Here is a 26,203-nt window from a genome sequence, read left to right as displayed (position 1 = left end):
AGTACCACAGAGAGGAGTAGCTGATACTGGAACAGTACCACAGAGAGGGGTAGATGATACTGGAACAGTACCACAGAGAGGAGGAGATGATACTGGAACAGTACCACAGAGAGGAGTAGCTGATACTGGAACAGTACCACAGAGAGGAGTAGCTGATACTGGAACAGTACCACAGAGAGGACAGAGAGGAGTAGCTGATACTGGAACAGTACCACAGAGAGGAGTAGCTGATACTGGAACAGAACCACAGAGAGGACAGAGACGAGTATCTGATACTGGAACAGTACCACAGAGAGGAGTAGCTTATACTGGAACAGTACCACAGAGAGGAATAGCTTATACTGGAACAGTACCACAGAGAGGAGTAGCTGATACTGGAACAGTACCACAGAGAGGAGTAGCTGATACTGGAACAGTACCACAGAGAGGGGTAGATGATACTGGAACAGTACCACAGAGAGGAGGAGATGATACTGGAACAGTACCACAGAGAGGAGTAGCTGATACTGGAACAGTACCACAGAGAGGAGTAGCTGATACTGGAACAGTACCACAGAGAGGACAGAGAGGAGTAGCTGATACTGGAACAGTACCACAGAGAGGAGTAGCTGATACTGGAACAGTACCACAGAGAGGACAGAGAGGAGTAGCTGATACTGGAACAGTACCACAGAGAGGAGTAGATGATACTGGAACAGTACCACAGAGAGGAGTAGGGAGTGAAGGGCAGGCAGGTTAGCCTCCTGCGTAGGGTGGACATGCATGTGTGTGTGTGTGTGTGTGTGTGTGTGTGTGTGTGTGTGTGTGTGTGTGTGTGTGTGTGTGTGTGTGTGTGTGTGTGTGTGTGTGTGTGTGTGTGTGTGTGTGTGTGTGTGTGTGTGTGTGTGTGTGTGTGTGTGTGTGTGTGGGAAGTGAATGACCCTGTGGTGGACACGGAGGACACAACCCTCCATATGGCAAGGGACTCAGCCGTGGGCGTGTAACTGCTGAGCCGTGTGTCTGAGAGAGAGAGAGAGAGAGAGAGAGAGAGAGAGAGAGAGAGAGAGAGAGAGAGAGAGAGAGAGAGAGAGAGAGAAAGAGAAAGAGAGAAAGAAAGAAAGAAAGAAAGAAAGAAAGAAAGAAAGAAAGAAAGAAAGAAAGAAAAGAAAGAGAGAGAGAGAGAGAGAGAGAGAGAGAGAGAGAGAGAGAGAGAGAGAGAGAGAGAGAGAGAGAGAGAGAGAGAGAGAGCGAAAGAGAGGACGACAGAGATAGAATTCACTGCACCCCATAAGGCACATAATCTCTCCTCTGAGATCCACTGATACAGCTCACATCAGCACATCTCATAAACACACAATCACACAGAAACACACACAATCACACACAATCACACACACAATCACACACACAATCACACACAATCACACACACACACAGAAATCACCTACAACCTGTAACTAGAGGAGAGGAGGAGATTAGATGAGAGGAGAAGAGAGGAGGAGAGAGGAGAGGAGAGAAGAGAGGAGGAAAAGAGAGGAGGAGACGAGAGGAGAAGAGAGGAGGAGAGGAGAAGAGAGGACAAGACAGGAGGAGAGGAGAAGAGAGGTAAAGAGAGGGGGAGAGGAGGAGAGGAGAAGAGAAGAGAGGAGGAGAGAGGAGAAGAGAGGAGATTGCTCTCTTTCTATCACTCTCTTTCAATCTCCCCACCTTTCTCTCTCTTTTTCCCTACCCATCCCTATGAATACAATATCCATCCTTCTCTGTTTCTCCTGAGTTCTCTATAAAGACTCTAACACTATTAACTAAGCCAATCCCTGCAGCAGAATTCATTACAACCTATCAGATCACAGCATCCCTTCTGCTCTACCAGAGGGTTTGCAACAATATATTGTTACAATGAACAATTGGTCTGAATCACAAACAAAGTAATTACTAAGTCTCTTCAATATTCAGAACCCCACCCCCCACCCCCTGCCACAATAATACACCCCCTTCTAGCTAATACAGTACAGATTCAAATGACTGGTGCTTGGGACATCTTCAGTGCTCATCTTTCTCCCTCAAACTCTGGAACATTCTCTCTTTCCTTCTCTCTCTTCTCCTGTTTTCTCCATGTCCTGTGTACTCTTCATCCCACTCTCCCTCCCTCGCTGCCTCCCTCCTTCCATTCCCCGGGGTTGCATTGCTTACCTGACTCACAGGCAAACGTCTTGGACGTCTCGTCGTAAAACACGATTGCCACGGCATGTTTCTTGGTCTCCCTCGGCATCCGTGTAATGTTCTTGATGCTGCGGAGCTCTGTGATCTGATACAGACAGAACAACAAAACAAAACAGCCAAAAATCAACGGGGGAAAACAGTGGGAACACATCGTCTAGTTAACGGGGGAAAACAGTGGGAACACATCATCTAGTTAACGGGGGAAAACAGTGGGAACACATCATCTAGTTAACGGGGGAAAACAGTGGGAACACATCATCTAGTTAACGGGGGAAAACAGTGGGAACACATCGTCTAGTTAACGGGGGAAAACACTGGGAACACATCATCTAGTTAACGGGGGAAAACAGTGGGAACACATCGTCTAGTTAACGGGGGAAAACAGTGGGAACACATCATCTAGTTAACGGGGGAAAACAGTGGGAACACATCGTCTAGTTAACGGGGGAAAACAGTGGGAACACATCGTCTAGTCAACGGGGGAAAACAGTGGGAACACATTGTCTAGTTAACGGGGGAAAACAGTGGGAACACATCGTCTAGTTAACGGGGAAAACAGTGGGAACACATCGTCTAGTTAACAGTGGGGGAAAACAGGGGAAAACAGTGGGAACACATCGTCTAGTTAACGGGGAAAACAGTGGGAACACATTGTCTAGTTAACGGGGAAAACAGGGGAAAACAGTTAACAGGGGAAAACAGTGGGAACACATCGTCTAGTTAACAGGGGAAAAGTTAACGGGGAAAACAGTGGGAACACATCGTCTAGTTAACGGGGAAAACAGTGGGAACACATCGTCTAGTCAACGGGGGAAAACAGTGGGATCACATCGTCTAGTTAACGGGGGAAAACAGTGGGAACACATCGTCTAGTTAACGGGGGAAAACAGTGGGAACACATCGTCTAGTTAACGGGGGAAAACAGTGGGAACACATCGTCTAGTCAACGGGGGAAAACAGTGGGAACACATCGTCTAGTCAACGGGGGAAAACAGTGGGAACACATCGTCTAGTTAACGGGGAAAACAGTGGGAACACATCGTCTAGTTAACGGGGGAAAACAGTGGGCATCGTCTAGTTAACGGGGGAAAACAGTGGGAACACATCGTCTAGTTAACGGGGGAAAACAGTGGGAACACATCGTCTAGTCAACGGGGGAAAACAGTGGGAACACATCGTCTAGTCAACGGGGGAAAACAGTGGGAACACATCGTCTAGTTAACGGGGGAAAACAGTGGGAACACATCGTCTAGTTAACGGGGGAAAACAGTGGGAACACATCGTCTAGTTAACGGGGGAAAACAGTGGGAACACATCGTCTAGTTAACGGGGGAAAACAGTGGGAACACATCGTCTAGTTAACAGGGGAAAACAGTGGGCATCGTCTAGTTAACGGGGGAAAACAGTGGGCATCGTCTAGTTAACGGGGGAAAACAGTGGGAACACATCGTCTAGTTAACAGGGGAAAACAGTGGGAACACATCGTCTAGTTAACGGGGGAAAACAGTGGGAACACATCGTCTAGTTAACGGGGGAAAACAGTGGGAACACATCGTCTAGTTAACGGGGGAAAACAGTGGGAACACATCGTCTAGTTAACGGGGGAAAACAGTGGGAACACATCGTCTAGTCAACGGGGGAAAACAGTGGGAACACATCGTCTAGTCAACGGGGGAAAACAGTGGGAACACATCGTCTAGTCAAAGGGGGAAAACAGTGGGAACACATCGTCCAGTTAACGGGGGAAAACAGTGGGAACACATCGTCTAGTTAACGGGGGAAAACAGTGGGAACACATCGTCTAGTTAAGTTCTGTTTGGAGATGGAAATCCACTTTGTAAATTGGTTGTTTGGCTGGTTCCTTTAACTGTTAATTCATCATCTTAAATGACTGTTGGTGATGCTCAGGTACATCCAGAAGTACAGAACAAAAACACATTGAATCATATATCAAATACATTTCAGATTTATTTGAACAATATTCAAAGCTCTGTGAGACCTGTTGAAATTAGCTATATGAATGAAATTCATTACCACATTTTTATCAGGGAAATCAATGGGGAAATTGTGTGAAGTAGGCCATATAAATTGTGTAATGGTTCATAACAAGCCTGTCGAGCTTGAATCAACTCAGTCTCCTAAATGAGAGTATGGATTTTCCGTAGCTCGATCTAAAAACACAACGGGAGCCATGGTCAACCTGCTTCACTTTGCAAATGAATCACTAAAGATCCAGTCGATACTCAGGACCAGAATCCAAAAAGCTACGACATCATGTTAACTCTGAGAGTGATGGAATACAACAAAGAAACAAGGTCGCGTTTCATTGAATATCTTTTTCATTTACTGCTTTATTCAACGGTCTCCGTTTGCTGCTGGACAGATGAGAGCCAGTGCATTATTGTAAAGCGCTCGCTCAGAGCAAACTGTGGACACAATGCCAGCCTTTTGGGAATTTATGAGGTAGGCTCACTGCCCATATACTCTAGAATAATGTGCGTGTGTGTGTTTGTGTGCGTGCACGTGTGTGTGTGTGTTTGTGTGCGTGCGTGCGTGTGTGTGTGTGCGTTTGTGTGTGTGCATGTGTGTGCATGTGCGTGCATGTGTGTATGTGTGTGTGTTGCCCATATACTGTAGAATAATGTGCATGTGTGTGTTTGTGTGCGTGCACGTGTGTGTTTGTGTGCGTGCATGTGTGTGTGTGCATGTGTGTGCATGTGCGTGCATGTGTGTGTGTGTGTGTGCGTTTGTGTGTGTGCATGTGTGTGCATGTGCGTGCGTGCGTGTATGTGTGTGTGTGTGCGTTTGTGTGTGTGCATGTGTGTGCATGTGTGTGCGTGTGCGTGTGTGTATGTGCGTGCGTATGTGTGTGTGTTGCCCATATAGTAACAACCTGCCTGTTAAAGCTCAGACCTGACAGTACTTACATGTCACATGCGGAATAAATAATACTATTTGTTAAGATGTTTCAGGAACAGCAGTTCACATGGTCAACACCGTGAAACTGGGTAACAAGGCATTGTGACGGTGAGGGTGGTCAAATCTGGGATTCGATTCCATTTTTCAGTTAGTATTCATTATCCAGAAAATAGCACTGATTCCATCTGTCTGCCTTTCAGGAAGTGAATATGAAGAGAAAATGGTTCTTATCTTCCTCCAGAAAGATGATTATAACACAGAACTGCCAACGGAGACCACATCAGCATTGTAGCTTGGTAAGGTAGTGTGGTAAGGCAGCTCTCCTCTCCTCTCCTCTCCTCTCCTCTCCTCTTCCCTCTCTCCCATCCCTCTCTCCTCTCCTCTCCCCATCCCTCTCTCCCATCCCTCTCTCCTCTCCTCTCCTCTTTCCTCTCCATCCCTCTCTCCTCTCCTCTCCCCATCCTTCTGCCTCTCCTCTCAGAACAGAGCTGTTGTCAAAGAACATATACAGTTGAAGTCGGAAGTTTACATACACCTTAGCCAAACACATTTAAACTCAGTTTTTCACAAATCCTGACATTTAATCCTAGTAAGAATTCCCTGTCTTAGGTCAATTAGGATCACCATTTTAATTTAAGAATATGAAATGTTCTTATAATATCAGAGAGAATGATTTATTTTAGGTTTTATTTCTTTCATCATATTCCCAGTTTATTTTATTTTTATTTCACCTTTATTTCACCAGGTAGGCTAGTTGAGAACAAGTTCTCATTTACAACTGCGACCTGGCCAAGATAAAGCACAGCAGTTCGACACATACAACGACTGGAACGAAAGAACAACACAGAGTTAAACATGGAATAAACAAAACATACGGTCAATAATACAGTAGAAAAACTCTATATACAGCATGTGCAAATGAAGTAGGATAAGGGAGGTAAGGCAATAAATAGGCCATGGTGGCGAAGTAATTACAATATAGCAATTAAACACTGGAATGGTAGATGTGTCGAAGATGAATGTACAAGTAGAGATACTGGGGTGCAAAGAAGCAAAATAAATATAAATAACAACATGGGGATGAGGTAGTTGGACGGGCTATTTACAGATGGGCTATGTACAGGTGCAGTGATCTGTGCTCTGACAGCTGGTGCTTAAAGCTAGTGAGGGAGATGAGTCTCCAGCTTCAGTGATTTTTGTAGTTTGTTCCAGGTATTGGCAGCAGAGAACTGGAAGGAAAGTGAGATATAGTGAGATATACCTGCTGGAGTGCGTGCTACAGGTGTGTGCTGCTATGGTGACCAGTGAGCTGAGATAAGGTGAGGCTTTACCTAGCAGAGACTTGTAGATGACTTGGGGCCAGTGGGTTTGGTCATGAGTTTGAAGCGAGGGCCAGCCAACAAGAGCATACAGATCACAGTGGTGAGTAGTATATGGGGCTTTGGTGACAAAACATATGACACTGTGATAGACTACATCCAGTTTGTTGAGTAGTGTGTTGGAGGCTATTTTGTAAATGACATCGCCAAAGTCGAGGATTGGTAGGATGGTCAGTTTTACAAGGGTATGTTTGGCAGCATGAGTGAAGGATGCTTTGTTGCGAAATAGGAAGCCAATTCTAGATTTAACTTTGGATTGGAGATGTTTGATATGGGTCTGGAAGGAGAGTTTACAGTCTAACCAGACACCTAAGTATTTGTAGTTGTCCACGTATTCTAAGTCAGAGCCGTCCAGAGTAGTGATGTTGGACAGGCGGGTAGGTGCAGGTAGCAATCGGTTGAAGAGCATGCATTTAGTTTTACTTGTATTTAAGAGCAATTGGAGGCCACGGAAGGAGAGTTGTATGGCATTGAAGCTTGCCTGGAGGGTTGTTAACACAGTGTCCAAAGAAGGGCCGGAAGGATACAGAATGGTGTCGTCTGCGTAGAGGTGGATCAGGGACTCACCAGCAGCAAGAGCGACGTCATTGATGTATACAGAGAAGAGAGTCGGTCCAAGAATTGAACCCTGTGGCACCCCCATAGAGACTGCCAGAGGTCCGGACAGCAGAGCCTCCGATTTGACACACTGAACTCTATCAGAGAAGTAGTTGGTGAACCAGGCGAGGCAATCATTTGAGAAACCAAGGCTGCCAAGTCTGCCGATGAGGATGTGGTGGTTGACAGAGTCGAAAGCCTTGGCCAGATCAATGAATACGACTGCACAGTAATGTTTCTTATCGATGGTGGTTAAGATATCGTTTAGGACCTTGAGCGTGGCTGAGGTGCACCCATGACCAGCTCTGAAACCAGATTGCATAGCAGAGAAGGTATGGTGAGATTCGAAATGGTCGGTAATCTGTTTGTTGACTTGGCTTTCGAAGACCTTAGAAAGGCATGGTAGGATAGATATAGGTCTGTAGCAGTTTGGGTCAAGAGTGTCCCCCCCTTTGAAGAGGGGGATGACCGCAGCTGCTTTCCAATCTTTGGAGATCTCAGACGACACGAAAGAGAGGTTGAACAGGCTAGTAATAGGGGTGGCAACAATTTCGGCAGATAATGTGTCCTCCTCCCAGAGCGCTAAGAACCTTGGCGTGATCCTGGACAACACCCTGACGTTCTCAACTAACATCAAGGCGGTGTCCCGTTCCTGTAGGTTCATGCTCTACAACATCCGCAGAGTACGACCCTGCCTCACACAGGAAGCGGCGCAGGTCCTAATCCAGGCACTTGTCATCTCCCGTCTTGATTACTGCACTCGCTGTTGGCTGGGCTCCCTGCCTGTGCCATTAAACCCCTAGAAACAACTCATCCAGAACGCCGCAGCCCGTCTGGTGTTCAACCTTCCCAAGTTCTCTCACGTCACCCCGCTCCTCCGCTATCTCTCCACTGGCTTCCAGTGGGAAGCTCGCATGTTCTACAAGACCATGGTGCTCGCCACGGAGCTGTGAGGGAACGGCACCTCAGTACCTCCAGGCTCTTCAGGCCCTACACCCAAACAAGGGCACTGCGTTCATCCACCTCTGGCCTGCTCGCCTCCCTACCACTGAGGAAGTACAGTTCCCGCTCAGCCCAGTCAAAACTGTTCGCTGCTCTGGCCCCCAATGGTGGAACAAACTCCCTCACGACGCCAGGACAGCGGAGTCAATCACCACCTTCCGGAGACACCTGAAACCCCACCTCTTCAAGGAATACCTAGGATAGGGTAAAGTAATCCTTCTCACCCCCCTTCTCCCCCCCAACAAGATTTAGATGCAAGTGGCTGTTCCACTGGTTGTCATAAGGTGTATGCACCAATTTGTAAGTCGCTCTGGATAAGAGCGTCTGCTAAATGACTTAAATGTAAATGTAAATGTAATTTTAGAAAGAAAGGGTCCAGATTGTCTAGCCCGGCTGATTTGTAGGGGTCCAGATTTTTCAGCTCTTTCAGAACATCAGCTGAATGGATTTGGGAGAAGGAGAAATGGGGAAGGCTTGGGCGAGTTGCTGTTGGGGGTGCAGTGCTGTTGACCGGGGTAGGAGTAGCCAGGTGGAAAGCATGGCCAGCCGTAGAAAAATGCTTATTGAAATTCTCAATTATGGTGGATTTATCAGTGATGACAGTGTTTCCTATCTTCAGTGCAGTGGGCAGCTGGGAGGAGGTGTTCTTATTCTCCATGGACTTTACAGTGTCCCAGAACTTTTTTGAGTTAGTGTTGCAGAAAGCAAATTTCTGCTTGAAAAAGCTAGCCTTGGTTTTTCTAACTGCCTGTGTATAACGGTTTCTAGCTTCCCTGTACAGCTGCATATCACGGGGGCTGTTCGATGCTAATGCAGAACGCCATAGGATGTATATGTATATGTATAAGTATATTAGACAGCAGGTTACAGAGCATTAAAGAGCCCCTTTCACAATAGCCTCACACATTAAAATAAATATTAGAACCCAGATTATCCCCCTCAAAGGGAGAGAAAAGCCCAGGAAGAACGAGATAAAAGGGTCAAAATGTGCCTTCTTAACAGCAACATGTACTCCTCATCTAACACATAAAGAGAAAAACAAGATTGATTGGTGTCGGTTTGTGTGTAATATGATTTATTACAATGCATCTGTAATAAAAGAAGTGCTCTGCTATATTTTCTGAGGTGAAATGGCGGTTGGGGCTTGTTATTGGGTAAACTTCAAGGTTGTGGTTAAATTATGATGCGGTGGACAGCGTTAAAAGGGTCAACAGACTCAGACAAATGAACATCTGTCTGTCTGGTCTCATGCTGCGCCTAAAAACTTCTCTGTCTACTGGGTGGATCCTTCATTTCCAGACAACATATTACTTTGACATCCAATTAGGTGAATATATATATACAGTATAACTGAGCAAGAGGGGAGGATTGATGGATATTTCACAGTAAAAAAACAGTGACAGTATATAAAGTGATGTTTAGTGTTTACCTTGTGAAAGCTCTGGAAGTATGCTGCCTTGTCGTCTGGGTATTTCTCTAACCGCCTTGGGCCTTTACGATATAAAGTGATGTTTAGTGTTTACCTTGTGAAAGCTCTGGAAGTATGCTGCCTTCTCGTCTGGGTATTTCTCTAACCGCCTTGGGCCTTTACTATATAAAGTGATGTTTAGTGTTTACCTTGTGAAAGCTCTGGAAGTATGCTGCCTTCTCGTCTGGGTATTTCTCTAACCGCCTTGGGCCTTTACTATATAAAGTGATGTTTAGTGTTTACCTTGTGAAAGCTCTGGAAGTATGCTGCCTTCTCGTCTGGGTATTTCTCTAACCGCCTTGGGCCTTTACTGGACGCCTTCTTAAACATCAGCCAACACCTCCTGAAGATCTATGGAGAACACATGGAGAACAGAGCCATCAGAACCTTTAGGTCCCTCAGAACCCCCAGCAGAAGAACCCCAAACCAATGAAAACACATGGAGAACAGAGCCATCAGAACCTTTAGGTCCCTCCGAACCCCCAGCAGAAGAACCCCAAACCATTGAAAACACATGGAGAACAGGGCCATCAGAACCTTTAGGTCCCTCAGAACCCCCAGCAGAATAACCCCAAACCATTGAAAACACATGGAGAACAGAGCCATCAGAACCTTTAGGTCCATCAGAACCCCCAGCAGAAGAACCCCAAACCATTGAAAACACATGGTTATCATAAAACAATTAAAGGAATTCATTTAGAAGTGTATAAAACAAAACAAAAAAACTCAAACAAATTGAATGCGTTAATAAGCATCTTCAATGATTCATTTGTCCATCTCCTTTCCAAGTGTTCCAGCCAGCATCTCTCATTATTTATCTGTGTGGATATGAATCCAGACTCAATGACATGCTCACCGGTGCATCAACACATGAATAACTCACAGAGTAAACACCTTCCTCTCGGTCAGTTTAACCTGGACTGTTTGTGCAGTCATCTATTTATCAAGCCAGACCTATTAGTTTGGGTACACTGCTATTGCACAGTAACAGGCACACATATACACACACTAGGACACACCGTTTGCCAAAGGGCCACAACAAGGTCAAGAAAAAGGGACACACACACACTTAAAAACTCTTACACACACAGAGAGAGAGAGAGAGAGAGAGAGAGAGAGAGAAAGAAAGAGAGAGAGAGAGAGAGAGAGAGAGAGAGAGAGAGAGAGAGAGAGAGAGAGAGAGAGAGAGAGATAACCTCACACAGGAGCAACAGAGCAACAGACACCCTGCCAAGACCAGTGAGACACCCTTCCAGACATGCAAGACCCCCTGCCGAAGGACCTGCACAGAGAGAAGCTACGACAAGATGACCTATACCCAGACAACAGCTTCACCAGCCACATCCCAACCAGCTAACACCATCCCAAACAAACCCTGGCCATGCTCTATATAGGCCCCCCCATATCATATTTGGGGCAACAGCGTAGCCTAGTGGTTAGAGCGTTGGACTAGTAACCGATATGTTGCAAGTTCGAACCCCTGTCTGCCCCTGAACCAGTTAACCCAGTTCCTAGACCAGTTAACCCACTGTTCCTAGACCAGTTAACCCCACTGTTCCTGACAAGGTAGAAACTGTTCTGTTCACTGTTCTGTTAACCCCTGAACAAGGCAGTTAACCCACTGTTCCTAGACCAGTTAACTGTTCCCCACTGTTCCTAGACCAGTTAACAGTTAACCCACTGTTCCTAGACCAGTTAACCCCTAGACCAGTTAACCCACTGTTCCTAGACCAGTTAACCCACTGTTCCTAGACCAGTTAACCCCACTGTTCCTAGGACGTCATTGAAAATAAGAGTTTGTTCTTAAATGACTAGTTAAATAAAGATAAATAAAATATCAGACCTATGCCTCTACCAAACAACAATTATGCAACAACAAATTCAATCCTGTTTAGACAACTTCCTGGACAAAATAGTGAAGGTCTAAACTTGTCAGTAGAAAACCTAAACAGTATATTTGACCTCTCAGCTTCCTCTCAGAATCTAAACATTTCAAGTAGAGAACATAGGAAATTTAACAACAATGACAAATGGTTTGATGAATAATGAGAAACCTATCCAACCAAAAACATAGAGACCCAGAAAACCTGTGTTTACGCCTTCACTATGGTGAATCAGAAATCAGCTCGATGTAATTGACAAATCCATAGACTCTAACCACTTCTGGGACAGTTGGAACACACTAAGCAAACAACCACACAAAGAGTTACCTATCAAAAAAGGAGATGTGTGGATAAACCACTTCTCCAATCTTTTTGGCTCTATAACAAATAACAAACAGCAAAAACATATACATGATCAAATACAACATTTTAGATTAAACTATTAAAGACTACCGGAACTTACTGGATTCTCCAGTTACCTTGAATGAACTCCAGGACAAAATAAAAACCCTCCAACCCAAAAAGGCCTGTGGTGTTGATGCTATCCTTAATGAAATGATCAAATATAGAGACATCAAATTCCAATTGGCTATACTAAAACTCTTTAAATCATCCTCAGTTCTGGCATCTTCCCCGATATTTGTAACCAAGGATTGATCACCCCAATCCACAAAAGTGGAGACAAATCTGACCCCAATAACTACTTTGGGATATGCGTCAACAGTAAGTCTTCTCATGCTTTGTTGACGTAAAAAAAGCGTTTCACTCAATTTGGCCTGAGGGTCTGCTATACAAATTCATTGAAAATGCTGTTGGGGGAAAAATATACGACATTATAAAATCCATGTACACAAACAACAAGTGTGAGGTTAAAATTGGCAAAGAACACACACATTTCTTTCCACAGGGCTGTGGGGTGAGACAGGGATGCAGCTTAAGCCCCATCTTCTTCAACATACAGTATATATCAATGAATTGACGGGGGCTCTAGAACAGTCTGCAGCACCCGGCCTCACTCTACTAGACTCTGAAGTCAAATGTCTACTGTTTGCTGATGATCTGGTGCTTCTGTCTCCAACCAAGGAGGGCCTACAGCAGCACCAAGATCTTCTGAACAGATTCTGACAGACCTGGGCCCTGACAAAAGACAAAAATAATGCCCACAAATACAAATTCCATCTAGACACTGTTGCCCTAGAGCACACTAAAAATTATACACACCAAAAATGTCCTCTGTGTACATTGTAAAACACCAAAAAATGTATGCAGAGCAGAATTAGACAGAATTATCCAGAAAAGAGCTATTCAATTCTACAACCACCTAAAAGGAAGCGATTCCCAAACCTTCCATAACAAAGCCATCACCTACAGAGAGATGAACCTGGGGAAGAGTCCCCTAAGCAAGCTGATCCTGGGGCCCCCACAAGTTTCAAAAGAATAGAGACATTTCAAATGTTGTAGTATGTCTATAACAGTGTTGTAACAATGTGCAAATAGTTCAAGTACATAAGGGAAAATACATTTAATGTTACCTTTATTTAACTAGACAAGTCTGTTAAGAACAAATTCTTATTTTCAATGATGGCCTAGGAACAGTGGGTTAACTGCCTGTTAAGGGGCAATACGACAGATTTGTACCTTGTCAGCTCAGGGATTTGAACATGAAACCTTTTGGTTACTAGTCCAACACTAACCACTAGGCTACCCTGCCACCCCAAATAAATATGGGTTGTATTTACAATGGTGTTTGTTCTTCACTGGTTGACATTTTCAAATCTTGCTGCTGTGATTGGTGGTATTTCACCCAATAGATATGGGAGTTTATCAAAAACATGTTTTTTTTTAAATATTCTTTGTGGGTCTGTGTAAACTGAGGGAAAAATGGGTCTCTAAAATGGTCATACATTGGGCAGGAGGTTAGGAAGTGCAGCTCAGTTTCCACCTCATTGTGTGGGCAGTGTGCACATAGCCTGTATTCTCTTGAGAGCCAGGTCTGCCCAAGGCGGCCTTTCTCAATTTTATTTTATTTAACCTTTATTTAACCAGGAAAAGCCCATTGAGGCACAGAGTCTTTTTTTCAAGGGAGACCTGGCCAAGAAGGCAGCAACTACCACCAATACATTACATCATTAAAACATACAACATGATCCAGCCTAAAAAAAGCATTTCCACTCCTCTGTAACAGAGTCTCCCATCAATATTTGACATCCATTCATGGCACTAACATATCGAGATGAAGCATGGATTGTAGATTATTCCATTCAGGGTCACTAACATATCTAGATGAAGCATGGATTGTAGATTATCCCATTCAGTGGCACTAACATATCTAGATGAAGCATGGATTGTAGATGATCCCATTCAGGGTCACTAACATATCTAGATGAAGCATGGATTGTAGATGATCCCATTCAGGGTCACTAACATATCTAGATGAAGCATGGATTGTAGATTATCCCATTCAGGGTCACTAAAATATCTAGATGAAACATGGATTGTAGATTATCCCATTCAGGGTCACTAACATATCTAGATGAAGCATGGATTGTAGATTATCCCATTCAGGATCACTAACATATCTAGATGAAGCATGGATTGTAGATTATCCCATTCAGGGTCACTAACATATCTAGATGAAGCATGGATTGTAGATTATCCCATTCAGGGTCACTAACATATCTAGATGAAGCATGGATTGTAGATTATTCCATTCAGGGTCACTAACATATCTAGATGAAGCATGGATTGTAGATTATCCCATTCAGTGGCACTAACATATCTAGATGAAGCATGGATTGTAGATTATTCCATTCAGGGTCACTAACATACAGTGCCTTGCGAAAGTATTCGGCCCCTTGAACTTTGCGACCTTTTGCCACATTTCAGGCTTCAAACATAAAGATATAAAACTGTATTTTTTTGTGAAGAATCAACAACAAGTGGGACACAATCATGAAGTGGAACAACATTTATTGGATATTTCAAACTTTTTTAACAAATCAAAAACTGAAAAATTGAGCGTGCAAAATTATTCAGCCCCTTTACTTTCAGTGCAGCAAACTCTCTCCAGAAGTTCAGTGAGGATCTCTGAATGATCCAATGTTGACCTAAATGACTAATGATGATAAATACAATCCACCTGTGTGTAATCAAGTCTCCGTATAAATGCACCTGCACTGTGATAGTCTCAGAGGTCCGTTAAAAGCGCAGAGAGCATCATGAAGAACAAGGAACACACCAGGCAGGTCCGAGATACTGTTGTGAAGAAGTTTAAAGCCGGATTTGGATACAAAAAGATTTCCCAAGCTTTAAACATCCCAAGGAGCACTGTGCAAGCGATAATATTGAAATGGAAGGAGTATCAGACCACTGCAAATCTACCAAGACCTGGCCGTCCCTCTAAACTTTCAGCTCATACAAGGAGAAGACTGATCAGAGATGCAGCCAAGAGGCCCATGATCACTCTGGATGAACTGCAGAGATCTACAGCTGAGGTGGGAGACTCTGTCCATAGGACAACAATCAGTCGTATATTGCACAAATCTGGCCTTTATGGAAGAGTGGCAAGAAGAAAGACATTTCTTAAAGATATACATAAAAAGTGTTGTTTAAAGTTTGCCACAAGCCACCTGGGAGACACACCAAACATGTGGAAGAAGGTGCTCTGGTCAGATGAAACCAAAATTGAACTTTGTGGCAACAATGCAAAACGTTATGTTTGGCGTAAAAGCAACACAGCTCATCACCCTGAACACACCTTCCCCGCTGTCAAACATGGTGGTGGCAGCATCATGGTTTGGGCCTGCTTTTCTTCAGCAGGGACAGGGAAGATGGTTAAAATTGATGGGAAGATGGATGGAGCCAAATACAGGACCATTCTGGAAGAAATCCTGATGCAAAAGACCTGAGACTGGGACGGAGATTTGTCTTCCAACAAGACAATGATCCAAAACATAAAGCAAAATCTACAATGGAATGGTTCAAAAATAAACATATCCAGGTGTTAGAATGGCCAAGTCAAAGTCCAGACCTGAATCCAATCGAGAATCTGTGGAAAGAACTGAAAACTGCTGTTCACAAATGCTCTCCATCCAACCTCACTGAGCTCGAGCTGTTTTGCAAGGAGGAATGGGAAAAAATGTCAGTCTCTCGATGTGCAAAACTGATAGAGACATACCCTAAGCGACTTACAGCTGTAATCGCAGCAAAAGGTGGCGCTAAAAGTATTAACTTAAGGGGGCTGAATAATTTTGCACGCCCAATTTTTCAGTTTTAGATTTCTTTAAAAAGTTTGAAATATCCAATAAATGTCGTTCCACTTCATGATTGTGTCCCACTTGTTGTTGATTCTTCACAAAAATATACAGTTTTATATCTTTATGTTTGAAGCCTGAAATGTGGCAAAAGGTCGCAAAGTTCAAGGGGGCCGAATACTTTCGCAAGGCACTGTATCTAGATGAAGCATGGATTGTAGATTATCCCATTCAGGGTCACTAACATATCTAGATGAAGCATGGATTGTAGATTATTCCATTCAGGGTCACTAATATATCTAGATGAAGCATGGATTGTAGATTATTCCATTCAGCGGCACTAACATATCTAGATGAAGCATGGATTGTAGATTATTCCATTCAGGGTCACTAACATATCTAGATGAAGCATGGATTGTAGATTATCCCAGTCAGGGTCACTAACATATCTAGATGAAGCATGGATTGTAGATTATTCCATTCAGTGGCACTAACATATCTAGATGAAGCATGGATTGTAGATTATTCCATTCAGTGGCACTAACATATCTAGATGAAGCATGGATTGTAGATTATCCCATTCAGGGTCACTAACATATCTAGATGAAGCATGGATTGTAGATTATCCCATTCAGGGTAACTAACTTATCTAGATGAAGCATGGATTGTAGATTATCCCATTCAGGGTCACTAACATATCTAGATGAAGCATAGATTGTAGATTATTCCATTCAGTGGCATTAACATATCTAGATGAAGCATGGATTGTAGATTATCCCATTCAGGGTCACTAACATATCTAGATGAAGCATGGATTGTAGATTATCCCATTCAGGGTAACTAATTTATCTAGATGAAGCATGGATTGTAGATTATCCCATTCAGGGTCACTAACATATCTAGATGAAGCATAGATTGTAGATTATTCCATTCAGTGGCATTAACATATCTAGATGAAGCATGGATTGTAGATTATCCCATTCAGGGTCACTAACATATCTAGATGAAGCATGGATTGTAGATTATCCCATTCAGGGTCACTAACATATCTAGATGAAGCATGGATTGTAGATTATCCCATTCAGGGACACTAACATATCTAGATGAAGCATGGATTGTAGATGATTCCATGCGTCTGGTGCACAAGAAGGGAAGGCGGTCTTGCCAATACTGAGAATGTCCTGGACTCTCAATAGCAAGGCTATGCTCACTGAGTCTGTACATAGTCAAAGATTTCCTTAATGTTGAGTCAGTCACAGTAGTCAAATATTCTGCCACTGTGTACTCTCCATCTTCCCCTCTCTCCTCTACTGCTCTCTCGCGCTTTCATGAAAGATACATTAAATCATCTTATTTTATGTAGTGAAATATTTTCCTAGTCAAGTAGTACATCCATATCAGTGTATCAGTTGTTTGTTACTTGTCATGTTTTGTGTTTTGTTGTGTGTTGTGGAACCCAGGAAGAGTAGCAGCTGCTTCTGCAAAAGCTACTGGGGATCTAGATAAACCAATCACCTATATCATCCATAACAGACCAGACACTGACAGAGTAAATCCTTTAACCTTTCACATCATTATATTATTCTGTGTGATTTACTCTGAGATGTCAGCCCTTAAAGATGTCTGTGGTCATTGACTGATTTATAGTTCACTGATGAGTTTGGCTCACAGACTTCCTGTCTCCACTTTATTATATTAATGGATAATACCTTAATGGCACCCGGAAAGACCAGGGAAGCACAAATGTTGTCCTCCAAACTTAACAGTCTGTAAATGCATGAAGAGCCTTTCCGTCTGGAACAGAGTGATCTAAACCAAATATACAAGCCTACAGCCCAGTCCTGACAAAAAGCTTGGTATTATTTATAGAATGGCCCAGTTCCCCTGATTGTTGTGATATTGTGCTGAATGGCCCAGTCCCCTGATTGTTGTGATATTGTGGTGAATGGCCCAGTCCCCTGATTGTTGTGATGTTGTGCTGAATGGCCCAGTCCCCTGATTGTTGTGATATTGTGTAGAATGGCCCAGTCCCCTGATTGTTGTGATATTGTGTAGAATGGCCCAGTCCCCTGATTGTTGTGATATTGTGCTGAATGGCCCAGTTCCCTGATTGTTGTGATATTGTTCTGAATGGCCCAGTTCCCCTGATTGTTGTGATATTGTGCTGAATGGCCCATTCCCTGATTGTTGTGATATTGTGTAGAATGGCCCAGTCCCCTGATTGTTGTGATATTGTGCTGAATGGCCCATTCCCTGATTGTTGTGATATTGTGCTGAATGGCCCATTCCCTGATTGTTGTGATATTGTTCTGAATGGCCCATTCCCTGATTGTTGTGATATTGTGGTGAATGGCCCAGTTCCCTGATTGTTGTGATATTGTTCTGAATGGCCCATTCCCTGATTGTTGTGATATTGTTCTGAATGACCCAGTTCCCTGATTGTTGTGATATTGTTCTGAATGGCCCAGTTCCCTGATTGTTGTGATATTGTGGTGAATGGCCTAGTCCCCTGATTGTTGTGATATTGTGGTGAATGGCCTAGTCCCCTGATTGTTGTGATATTGTTCTGAATGGCCTAGTTCCCTGATTGTTGTGATATTGTGGTGAATGACCCAGTCCCCTGATTGTTGTGATATTGTTCTGAATGGCCTAGTTCCCTGATTGTTGTGATATTGTGGTGAATGGCCCAGTCCCCTGATTGTTGTGATATTGTGGTGAATGACCCAGTCCCCTGATTGTTGTGATATTGTTCTGAATGACCCAGTTCCCTGATTGTTGTGATATTGTTCTGAATGACCCAGTTCCCTGATTGTTGTGATATTGTTCTGAATGGCCCAGTCCCCTGATTGTTGTGATATTGTGGTGAATGACCCAGTCCCCTGATTGTTGTGATATTGTTCTGAATGGCCTAGTTCCCTGATTGTTGTGATATTGTGGTAAATGGCCCAGTTCCCTGATTGTTGTGATATTGTGGTGAATGACCCAGTCCCCTGATTGTTGTGATATTGTGGTAAATGGCCCAGTTCCCTGATTGTTGTGATATTGTGGTGAATGGCCCAGTTCCCTGATTGTTGTGATATTGTGGTGAATGGCCCAGTCCCCTGATTGTTGTGATATTGTGGTGAATGGCCCAGTCCCCTGATTGTTGTGATATTGTGGTAAATGGCCCAGTTCCCTGATTGTTGTGATATTGTGGTGAATGGCCCAGTTCCCTGATTGTTGTGATATTGTGGTGAATGGCCCAGTTCCCTGATTGTTGTGATATTGTGGTGAATGGCCCAGTCCCCTGATTGTTGTGATATTGTGGTGAATGGCCCAGTCCCCTGATTGTTGTGATATTGTGGTAAATGGCCCAGTTCCCTGATTGTTGTGATATTGTGGTGAATGACCCAGTTCCCTGATTGTTGTGATATTGTGGTGAATGACCCAGTTCCCTGATTGTTGTGATATTGTGGTAAATGGCCCAGTTCCCTGATTGTTGTGATATTGTGGTGAATGGCCCAGTTCCCTGATTGTTGTGATATTGTGGTGAATGGCCCAGTTCCCTGATTGTTGTGATATTGTGGTGAATGGCCCAGTCCCCTGATTGTTGTGATATTGTGGTGAATGGCCCAGTTCCCTGATTGTTGTGATATTGTGGTAAATGGCCCAGTTCCCTGATTGTTGTGATATTGTGGTGAATGGCCCAGTTCCCTGATTGTTGTGATATTGTGGTGAATGGCCCAGTCCCTGATTGTTGTGATATTGTGGTGAATGGCCCAGTCCCCTGATTGTTGTGATATTGTGGTGAATGGCCCAGTCCCCTGATTGTTGTGATATTGTGGTGAATGGCCCAGTTCCCTGATTGTTGTGATATTGTGGTGAATGACCCAGTTCCCTGATTGTTGTGAATGACCCAGTTCCCTGATTGTTGTGATATTGTGGTAAATGGCCCAGTTCCCTGATTGTTGTGATATTGTGGTGAATGGCCCAGTTCCCTGATTGTTGTGATATTGTGGTGAATGGCCCAGTCCCTGATTGTTGTGATATTGTGGTAAATGGCCCAGTTCCCTGATTGTTGTGATATTGTGGTGAATGGCCCAGTTCCCTGATTGTTGTGATATTGTGGTGAATGGCCCAGTTCCCTGATTGTTGTGATATTGTGGTGAATGGCCCAGTTCCCCGATTGTTGTGATATTGTGGTGAATGGCCCAGTTCCCTGATTGTTGTGATATTGTGGTGAATGGCCCAGTTCCCTGATTGTTGTGATATTGTGGTGAATGACCCAGTTCCCTGATTGTTGTGATATTGTGGTGAATGACCCAGTTCCCTGATTGTTGTGATATTGTGGTAAATGGCCCAGTTCCCTGATTGTTGTGATATTGTGGTGAATGGCCCAGTTCCCTGATTGTTGTGATATTGTGGTGAATGGCCTGTTCCCTGATTGTTGTGATATTGTGGTGAATGGCCCAGTTCCCTGATTGTTGTGATATTGTGGTGAATGACCCAGTTCCCTGATTGTTGTGATATTGTGGTAAATGGCCCAGTTCCCTGATTGTTGTGATATTGTTCTGAATGGCCCAGTTCCCTGATTGTTGTGATATTGTGGTAAATGGCCCAGTTCCCTGATTGTTGTGATATTGTGGTGAATGACCCAGTTCCCTGATTGTTGTGATATTGTGGTGAATGGCCCAGTTCCCTGATTGTTGTGATATTGTGGTGAATGGCCCAGTTCCCTGATTGTTGTGATATTGTGGTGAATGGCCCAGTTCCCTGATTGTTGTGATATTGTGGTAAATGGCCCAGTTCCCTGATTGTTGTGATATTGTGGTGAATGACCCAGTTCCCTGATTGTTGTGATATTGTGGTGAATGGCCCAGTTCCCTGATTGTTGTGATATTGTGGTGAATGGCCCAGTTCCCTGATTGTTGTGATATTGTGGTAAATGGCCCAGTTCCCTGATTGTTGTGATATTGTGGTGAATGGCCCAGTTCCCTGATTGTTGTGATATTGTGGTGAATGACCCAGTTCCCTGATTGTTGTGATATTGTGGTAAATGGCCCAGTTCCCTGATTGTTGTGATATTGTGGTGAATGGCCCAGTTCCCTGATTGTTGTGATATTGTGGTGAATGGCCTGTTCCCTGATTGTTGTGATATTGTGGTGAATGGCCCAGTTCCCTGATTGTTGTGATATTGTGGTGAATGGCCCAGTTCCCTGATTGTTGTGATATTGTGGTGAATGGCCCAGTCCCCTGATTGTTGTGATATTGTTCTGAATGGCCCAGTCCCCTGATTGTTGTGATATTGTTCTGAATGGCCCAGTTCCCTGATTGTTGTGATATTGTGGTGAATGGCCCAGTTCCCTGATTGTTGTGATATTGTGGTAAATGGCCCAGTTCCCTGATTGTTGTGATATTGTGGTGAATGGCCTAGTCCCCTGATTGTTGTGATATTGTTCTGAATGGCCTAGTCCCCTGATTGTTGTGATATTGTGGTGAATGACCCAGTCCCCTGATTGTTGTGATATTGTTCTGAATGGCCTAGTTCCCTGATTGTTGTGATATTGTGGTGAATGGCCCAGTCCCCTGATTGTTGTGATATTGTTCTGAATGGCCTAGTCCCCTGATTGTTGTGATATTGTGGTGAATGACCCAGTCCCCTGATTGTTGTGATATTGTTCTGAATGGCCTAGTTCCCTGATTGTTGTGATATTGTGGTAAATGGCCCAGTTCCCTGATTGTTGTGATATTGTGGTGAATGACCCAGTTCCCTGATTGTTGTGATATTGTGGTGAATGGCCCAGTTACCTGATTGTTGTGATATTGTGGTGAATGGCCCAGTTCCCTGATTGTTGTGATATTGTGGTGAATGACCCAGTCCCCTGATTGTTGTGATATTGTTCTGAATGGCCTAGTTCCCTGATTGTTGTGATATTGTGGTAAATGGCCCAGTTCCCTGATTGTTGTGATATTGTGGTGAATGACCCAGTTCCCTGATTGTTGTGATATTGTGGTGAATGGCCTAGTCCCCTGATTGTTGTGATATTGTTCTGAATGGCCCAGTTCCCTGATTGTTGTGATATTGTTCTGAATGACCCAGTCCCCTGATTGTTGTGATATTGTTCTGAATGGCCCAGTTCCCTGATTGTTGTGATATTGTTCTGAATGGCCTAGTTCCCTGATTGTTGTGATATTGTGGTAAATGGCCCAGTTCCCTGATTGTTGTGATATTGTGGTGAATGGCCCAGTCCCCTGATTGTTGTGATATTGTTCTGAATGACCCAGTTCCCTGATTGTTGTGATATTGTTCTGAATGGCCCAGTTCCCTGATTGTTGTGGATCTATGTATTTCCTGTCTGTTATAGCTTGCTAATAATCATCTGTGTGAATATCAACTGAATTTCAATTATTATCTCTCTCTGCATCTCCGCCGTTGGGGGGGGGGGGTTGTGTATCCAGGAATAATTTATTTATTCATCTGATGTACTTAATAAAAAGAACACAGAGCCTGAACTTCACACTCCAGGAGATTGACTGTTCTTACCTGTTCTGATCCCACTGATGGAGCTGAGGGCCACTTAAGTGAGGCTAACGCCTATTATACAGATAAAAACAATGGAGAGAGGAGTAGAGATGGAGAGAGAGGAGGAGAGAGACAGAGACAGAGACAGAGACAGAGAGAGGAGAGAAAGAAAAAGAGGGATAGAGAGAGCAAGCGAGAGGGAGCGAGCAAGCGAAGGAGAGAAATAAAGAGAGTGGAGGAGAGAAAGGAAGAGAGAGAGAGAGAAAGGAAGAGAGAGAGAGAGAGAGAGAGAGAGAGAGAGAGAGAGAGAGAGAGAGAGAGAGAGAGAGAGAGGGAGGTGCACAACACAATGCTTTAGCATGGGACACTTAAGATAATGATGAGCTGTATCTAGAAAGTGCTATCACAAAAGAGGCCATAGTCAATAATAACATTAATAATGATACTTTTGTAATATTTGACCTAAGTATGAAAAAAAAAATGCATACCATTAAAGCCCAAAAGGCAAGAATGAGTTTCCTGGTCGTTGATCATGATCTATATCTGTAATAGTATGCCTGTCATTTAGAAACGGAATCCTGCTGCATCAAAATCACCTCTTGAAAGAAAAGCGATGAAACAAAACCATTCATTGCCTACAGTACACAAAGTGATTCACTCGGAGAACGACGAGAAGTCATTAGGATGCAACAAAGCAAGCTCAGAGAGATAGATACAGTGTTTATGAGAACAAAAGGAACGAAGGAAAGGGCTTCATTCCACCTGTTCCACGGTTGTCAAAATGCTTTGTCAGTGATTGTTTCTGGGTCTTATTCAGGAAGACTTTAATACTGATTCTAATTACATTGAGGTGAATGAGACTCTGACGCTTCTAGAACGTGTGACTAATTAGAATGCCGGAACATTATTCTATACAGGGAGAGCAGGAGAGAGAGATAGAGATGTGTGAGCGTGTGTTTGAACAAAGACAGACTCATCTCCCAGAAAGAAGAAGAAAGATGCTGTTAAAGTTCAATCAGCATCTTTTCTTAGGGCATGATCTTATTAGCAGCAGATGAATGCAAAATGGTGAACTCTATTCTGGCCCTTACATTTATGTGAAGAACTACCCCCCAGAGAATCCTACTGTGGCTACGGTATGTTGCTGTCTTTTAACAAATAACACTTTTCCATTTGTCTACAAGAGACTTTCAAAAAGAGTATTGTATTTTTCATGTTTAGTCTCTTATTGTATACCAAAGCAAAAGCTCTTACAGGAGTTTGATGGCAGAAGTCCACAAGGTGCACAATGATAACTACAGTTTATTGATTTCAGTGTGGAAAGAAACCAATTGTACCAAACATGAACAATTGTGGTTCACAAAAATACATTATATTTATGGCCAAAAGAACAAATGAAATCAGTGTAGCTTGTTTGCTCTGCCTTGGTGGCACAGCTCTCATAGGCACAGCTCTCATAGGCACAACTCTCATAGGCACAGCTCTCATAGGCACAGTTCTCATAGGCACAGTTCTCATAGGCACAGTTCTCATAGGCACAGCTCTCGGAGGCACAGGTCTCGGAGGCAGAGCTCTCAGAGGCAGATTGCACTCTGAAATCTCAACGGCAGTCACTGGCCTGTCCTGACCTGTCATTATGAGTGTTCTGAACAACACAGACCTTCTGTGTTGTTCAGACCTATGAGAGCTGTGCCTATGAGAGCAATTCAGAACACTTTTTACGCTGCTTCCAATTCAGAACACTTTTTACGCTGCTTCCAATTCAGAACACTTTTTACGCTGTTTCCAATTCAGAACACTTTTTACGCTGTTTCCAATTCAGAACACTTTTTACGCTGTTTCCAATTCAGAACACTTTTTACGCTGCTTCCAATTCAGAACACTTTTTACGCTGCTTCCAATTCAGAACACTTTTTACGCTGCTTCCAATTCAGAACACTTTTTACACACATTCCACATCAGAACACTTTTTACACACGTTCCAATTCAGAACACTTTTTACACACGTTCCACATCAGAACACTTTTTACACACGTTCCAATTCAGAACACTTTTTACACACATTCCAATTCAGAACACTTTTTACACACATTCCAATTCAGAACACTTTTTACACACGTTCCAATTCAGAACACTTTTTACACACGTTCCAATTCAGAACACTTTTTGCACACATTCCAATTCAGAACACTTTTTGCACACATTCCAATTCAGAACACTTTTTGCACACATTCCAATTCAGAACACTTTTTGCACACATTCCAATTCAGAACACTTTTTGCACACATTCCAATTCAGAACACTTTTTGCACACGTTCCAATTCGGAACACTTTTTACCCACGTTCCAAATCAGAACTCTTCTTTACAGATGTTTCAAATCAGAATTCAATTCAATCCTCAACACACAAACAGGTGAAATATTATGTAAATATTTAGCAATGGCAGATATTGTACATAATGATCATAAATCAATGATATCCTATGTGGGTAGAAGGGCTTGTGGGTAGAAGAGTTTGTCTCCAGGATACAGTTCGCATAGAAATGCTAGAGGCAGAGACCACAGGCATTAAACTGGCTCATTAAAATGTTACATCGCAATCATTTTAGGTTTTATGAAGTTGATAACAGAGTCATTTTCTACGTGTTTTTCTAGAATCTCTTCACTGCTATGCTGGTTTAAATTCCGGTCCATATTTCGTTTTGTGTCGTGGAATCTTCCAGAGTATAGCCTGATCAAACCACAGCAGAACACAGCTGCGATAAAAAAGGGCTCCTTCAGAAGTGAAAATGGTGAAATAACCTTTTAAACCCTGGTAATGAGTCACCTTTGAAACCTCTGTAATGTCCTGTAAGTGGACCCTGATGTCCATCCGTTAAGGACATGGTGAAAGTTCTGCCGATATTGAAGATGTGTCTGGCCTCTCAATAAAACATAAGTGAACTGCCCCTGAAGGCACATTACTTACCTGCTGAACAGGCTGAGACACAATCTAAATGATTTCCAATGACAGCTAGCTTCATGTATATGACTAATCTCACATCAGGTAAAAATAGCAAAGACTCTCTGAAGGTCTGTTCAGGAACGAGTGTGGTGCTCACAGTATCAACATCCATTATATCTCAGGTGCTGGGTAAGAAAGAGGACACATCTTGTGTTGAGAGGAGACCAGAACTCTGATCCATGTTCCCAGAAAGGGAAATTACATTTTCTTATTATTATTTATTTTACCAGGTAAGTTTACTGAGAACACATTTACAGCAACAACCTGGGGAATAGTTACAGGGGAGAGAATGAGCCAATTGTAAACTGGGGATTATTAGGTGACCGTGATGGTTTGAGGGCCAGATTGGGAATATAGCCAGGACACTGGGGTTAACACCCCTACTCTTACGATAAGTGTCATGGGATCTGTAATGACCTCAGAGAGTCAGGCCACCCATTTAACATCCTATCTGAAAGACAGCACCCTACAGCTACAGTACCCCCCCCTACAGCCACAGCATCGCCGCTACAGTACCCCCTCCCTACAGCCAGTACCCCCCTACAGCTACAGCACCCCCACCTACAGCCACAGATCCCCCGCTACAGCTACAGATCCCCCGCTACAGCTACAGCACCCACCCCACAAGCTACAGTAACCACCCCACAAGCTACAGTAACCCCTCCTACAGCTACAGTAACCCCCCCTATAGCTACAGTAACCCACACAAGCTACAGTAACCCCCTACAATCTTCAGTAACCCACACAAGCTACAGTAACCCCCCTACAGCTACAGTACCCACTAGAGCTACAGTAAACCCCCTACAAGCTACAGTAACCCTCACACAAGCTGCAGTACCCCCATTGCTACAGTACCACCCCCCATTGCTACAGTATCACCCCCATTGCTACACTATCCCCCTACAGCTATAGAACACCGGCTACAGCTACAGTAACCCCCCTACAGCTACAGTAACCCCCTACAGCTACAGTAACCCATCTACAGCTACAGTAACCCC

General features: G+C 43.6%; 1 protein-coding gene across 1 annotated transcript in view; it reads right to left on the bottom strand.

The window, feature by feature from the left end:
* The window catches only part of LOC118379365 (docking protein 6-like), a 127,281-nt gene that overhangs the window by 61,968 nt on the left and 39,110 nt on the right, over positions 1-26,203 (bottom strand). The window contains exons 2-3 of the mRNA XM_052500166.1: positions 9,808-9,915; positions 2,170-2,284 (exon numbers count right to left, since the gene is read on the bottom strand). Coding sequence (XP_052356126.1) covers positions 2,170-2,284; positions 9,808-9,915 — 223 coding nt within the window. The remainder of the gene's footprint in view (positions 1-2,169; positions 2,285-9,807; positions 9,916-26,203) is intronic.

The sequence above is a fragment of the Oncorhynchus keta genome, chromosome 4 (genome assembly GCF_023373465.1).
Source record: "Oncorhynchus keta strain PuntledgeMale-10-30-2019 chromosome 4, Oket_V2, whole genome shotgun sequence".
In the NCBI taxonomy this organism is placed as follows: Eukaryota; Metazoa; Chordata; class Actinopteri; order Salmoniformes; family Salmonidae; genus Oncorhynchus; species Oncorhynchus keta.
This window is presented reverse-complemented; position numbering and strand designations above follow the sequence as displayed.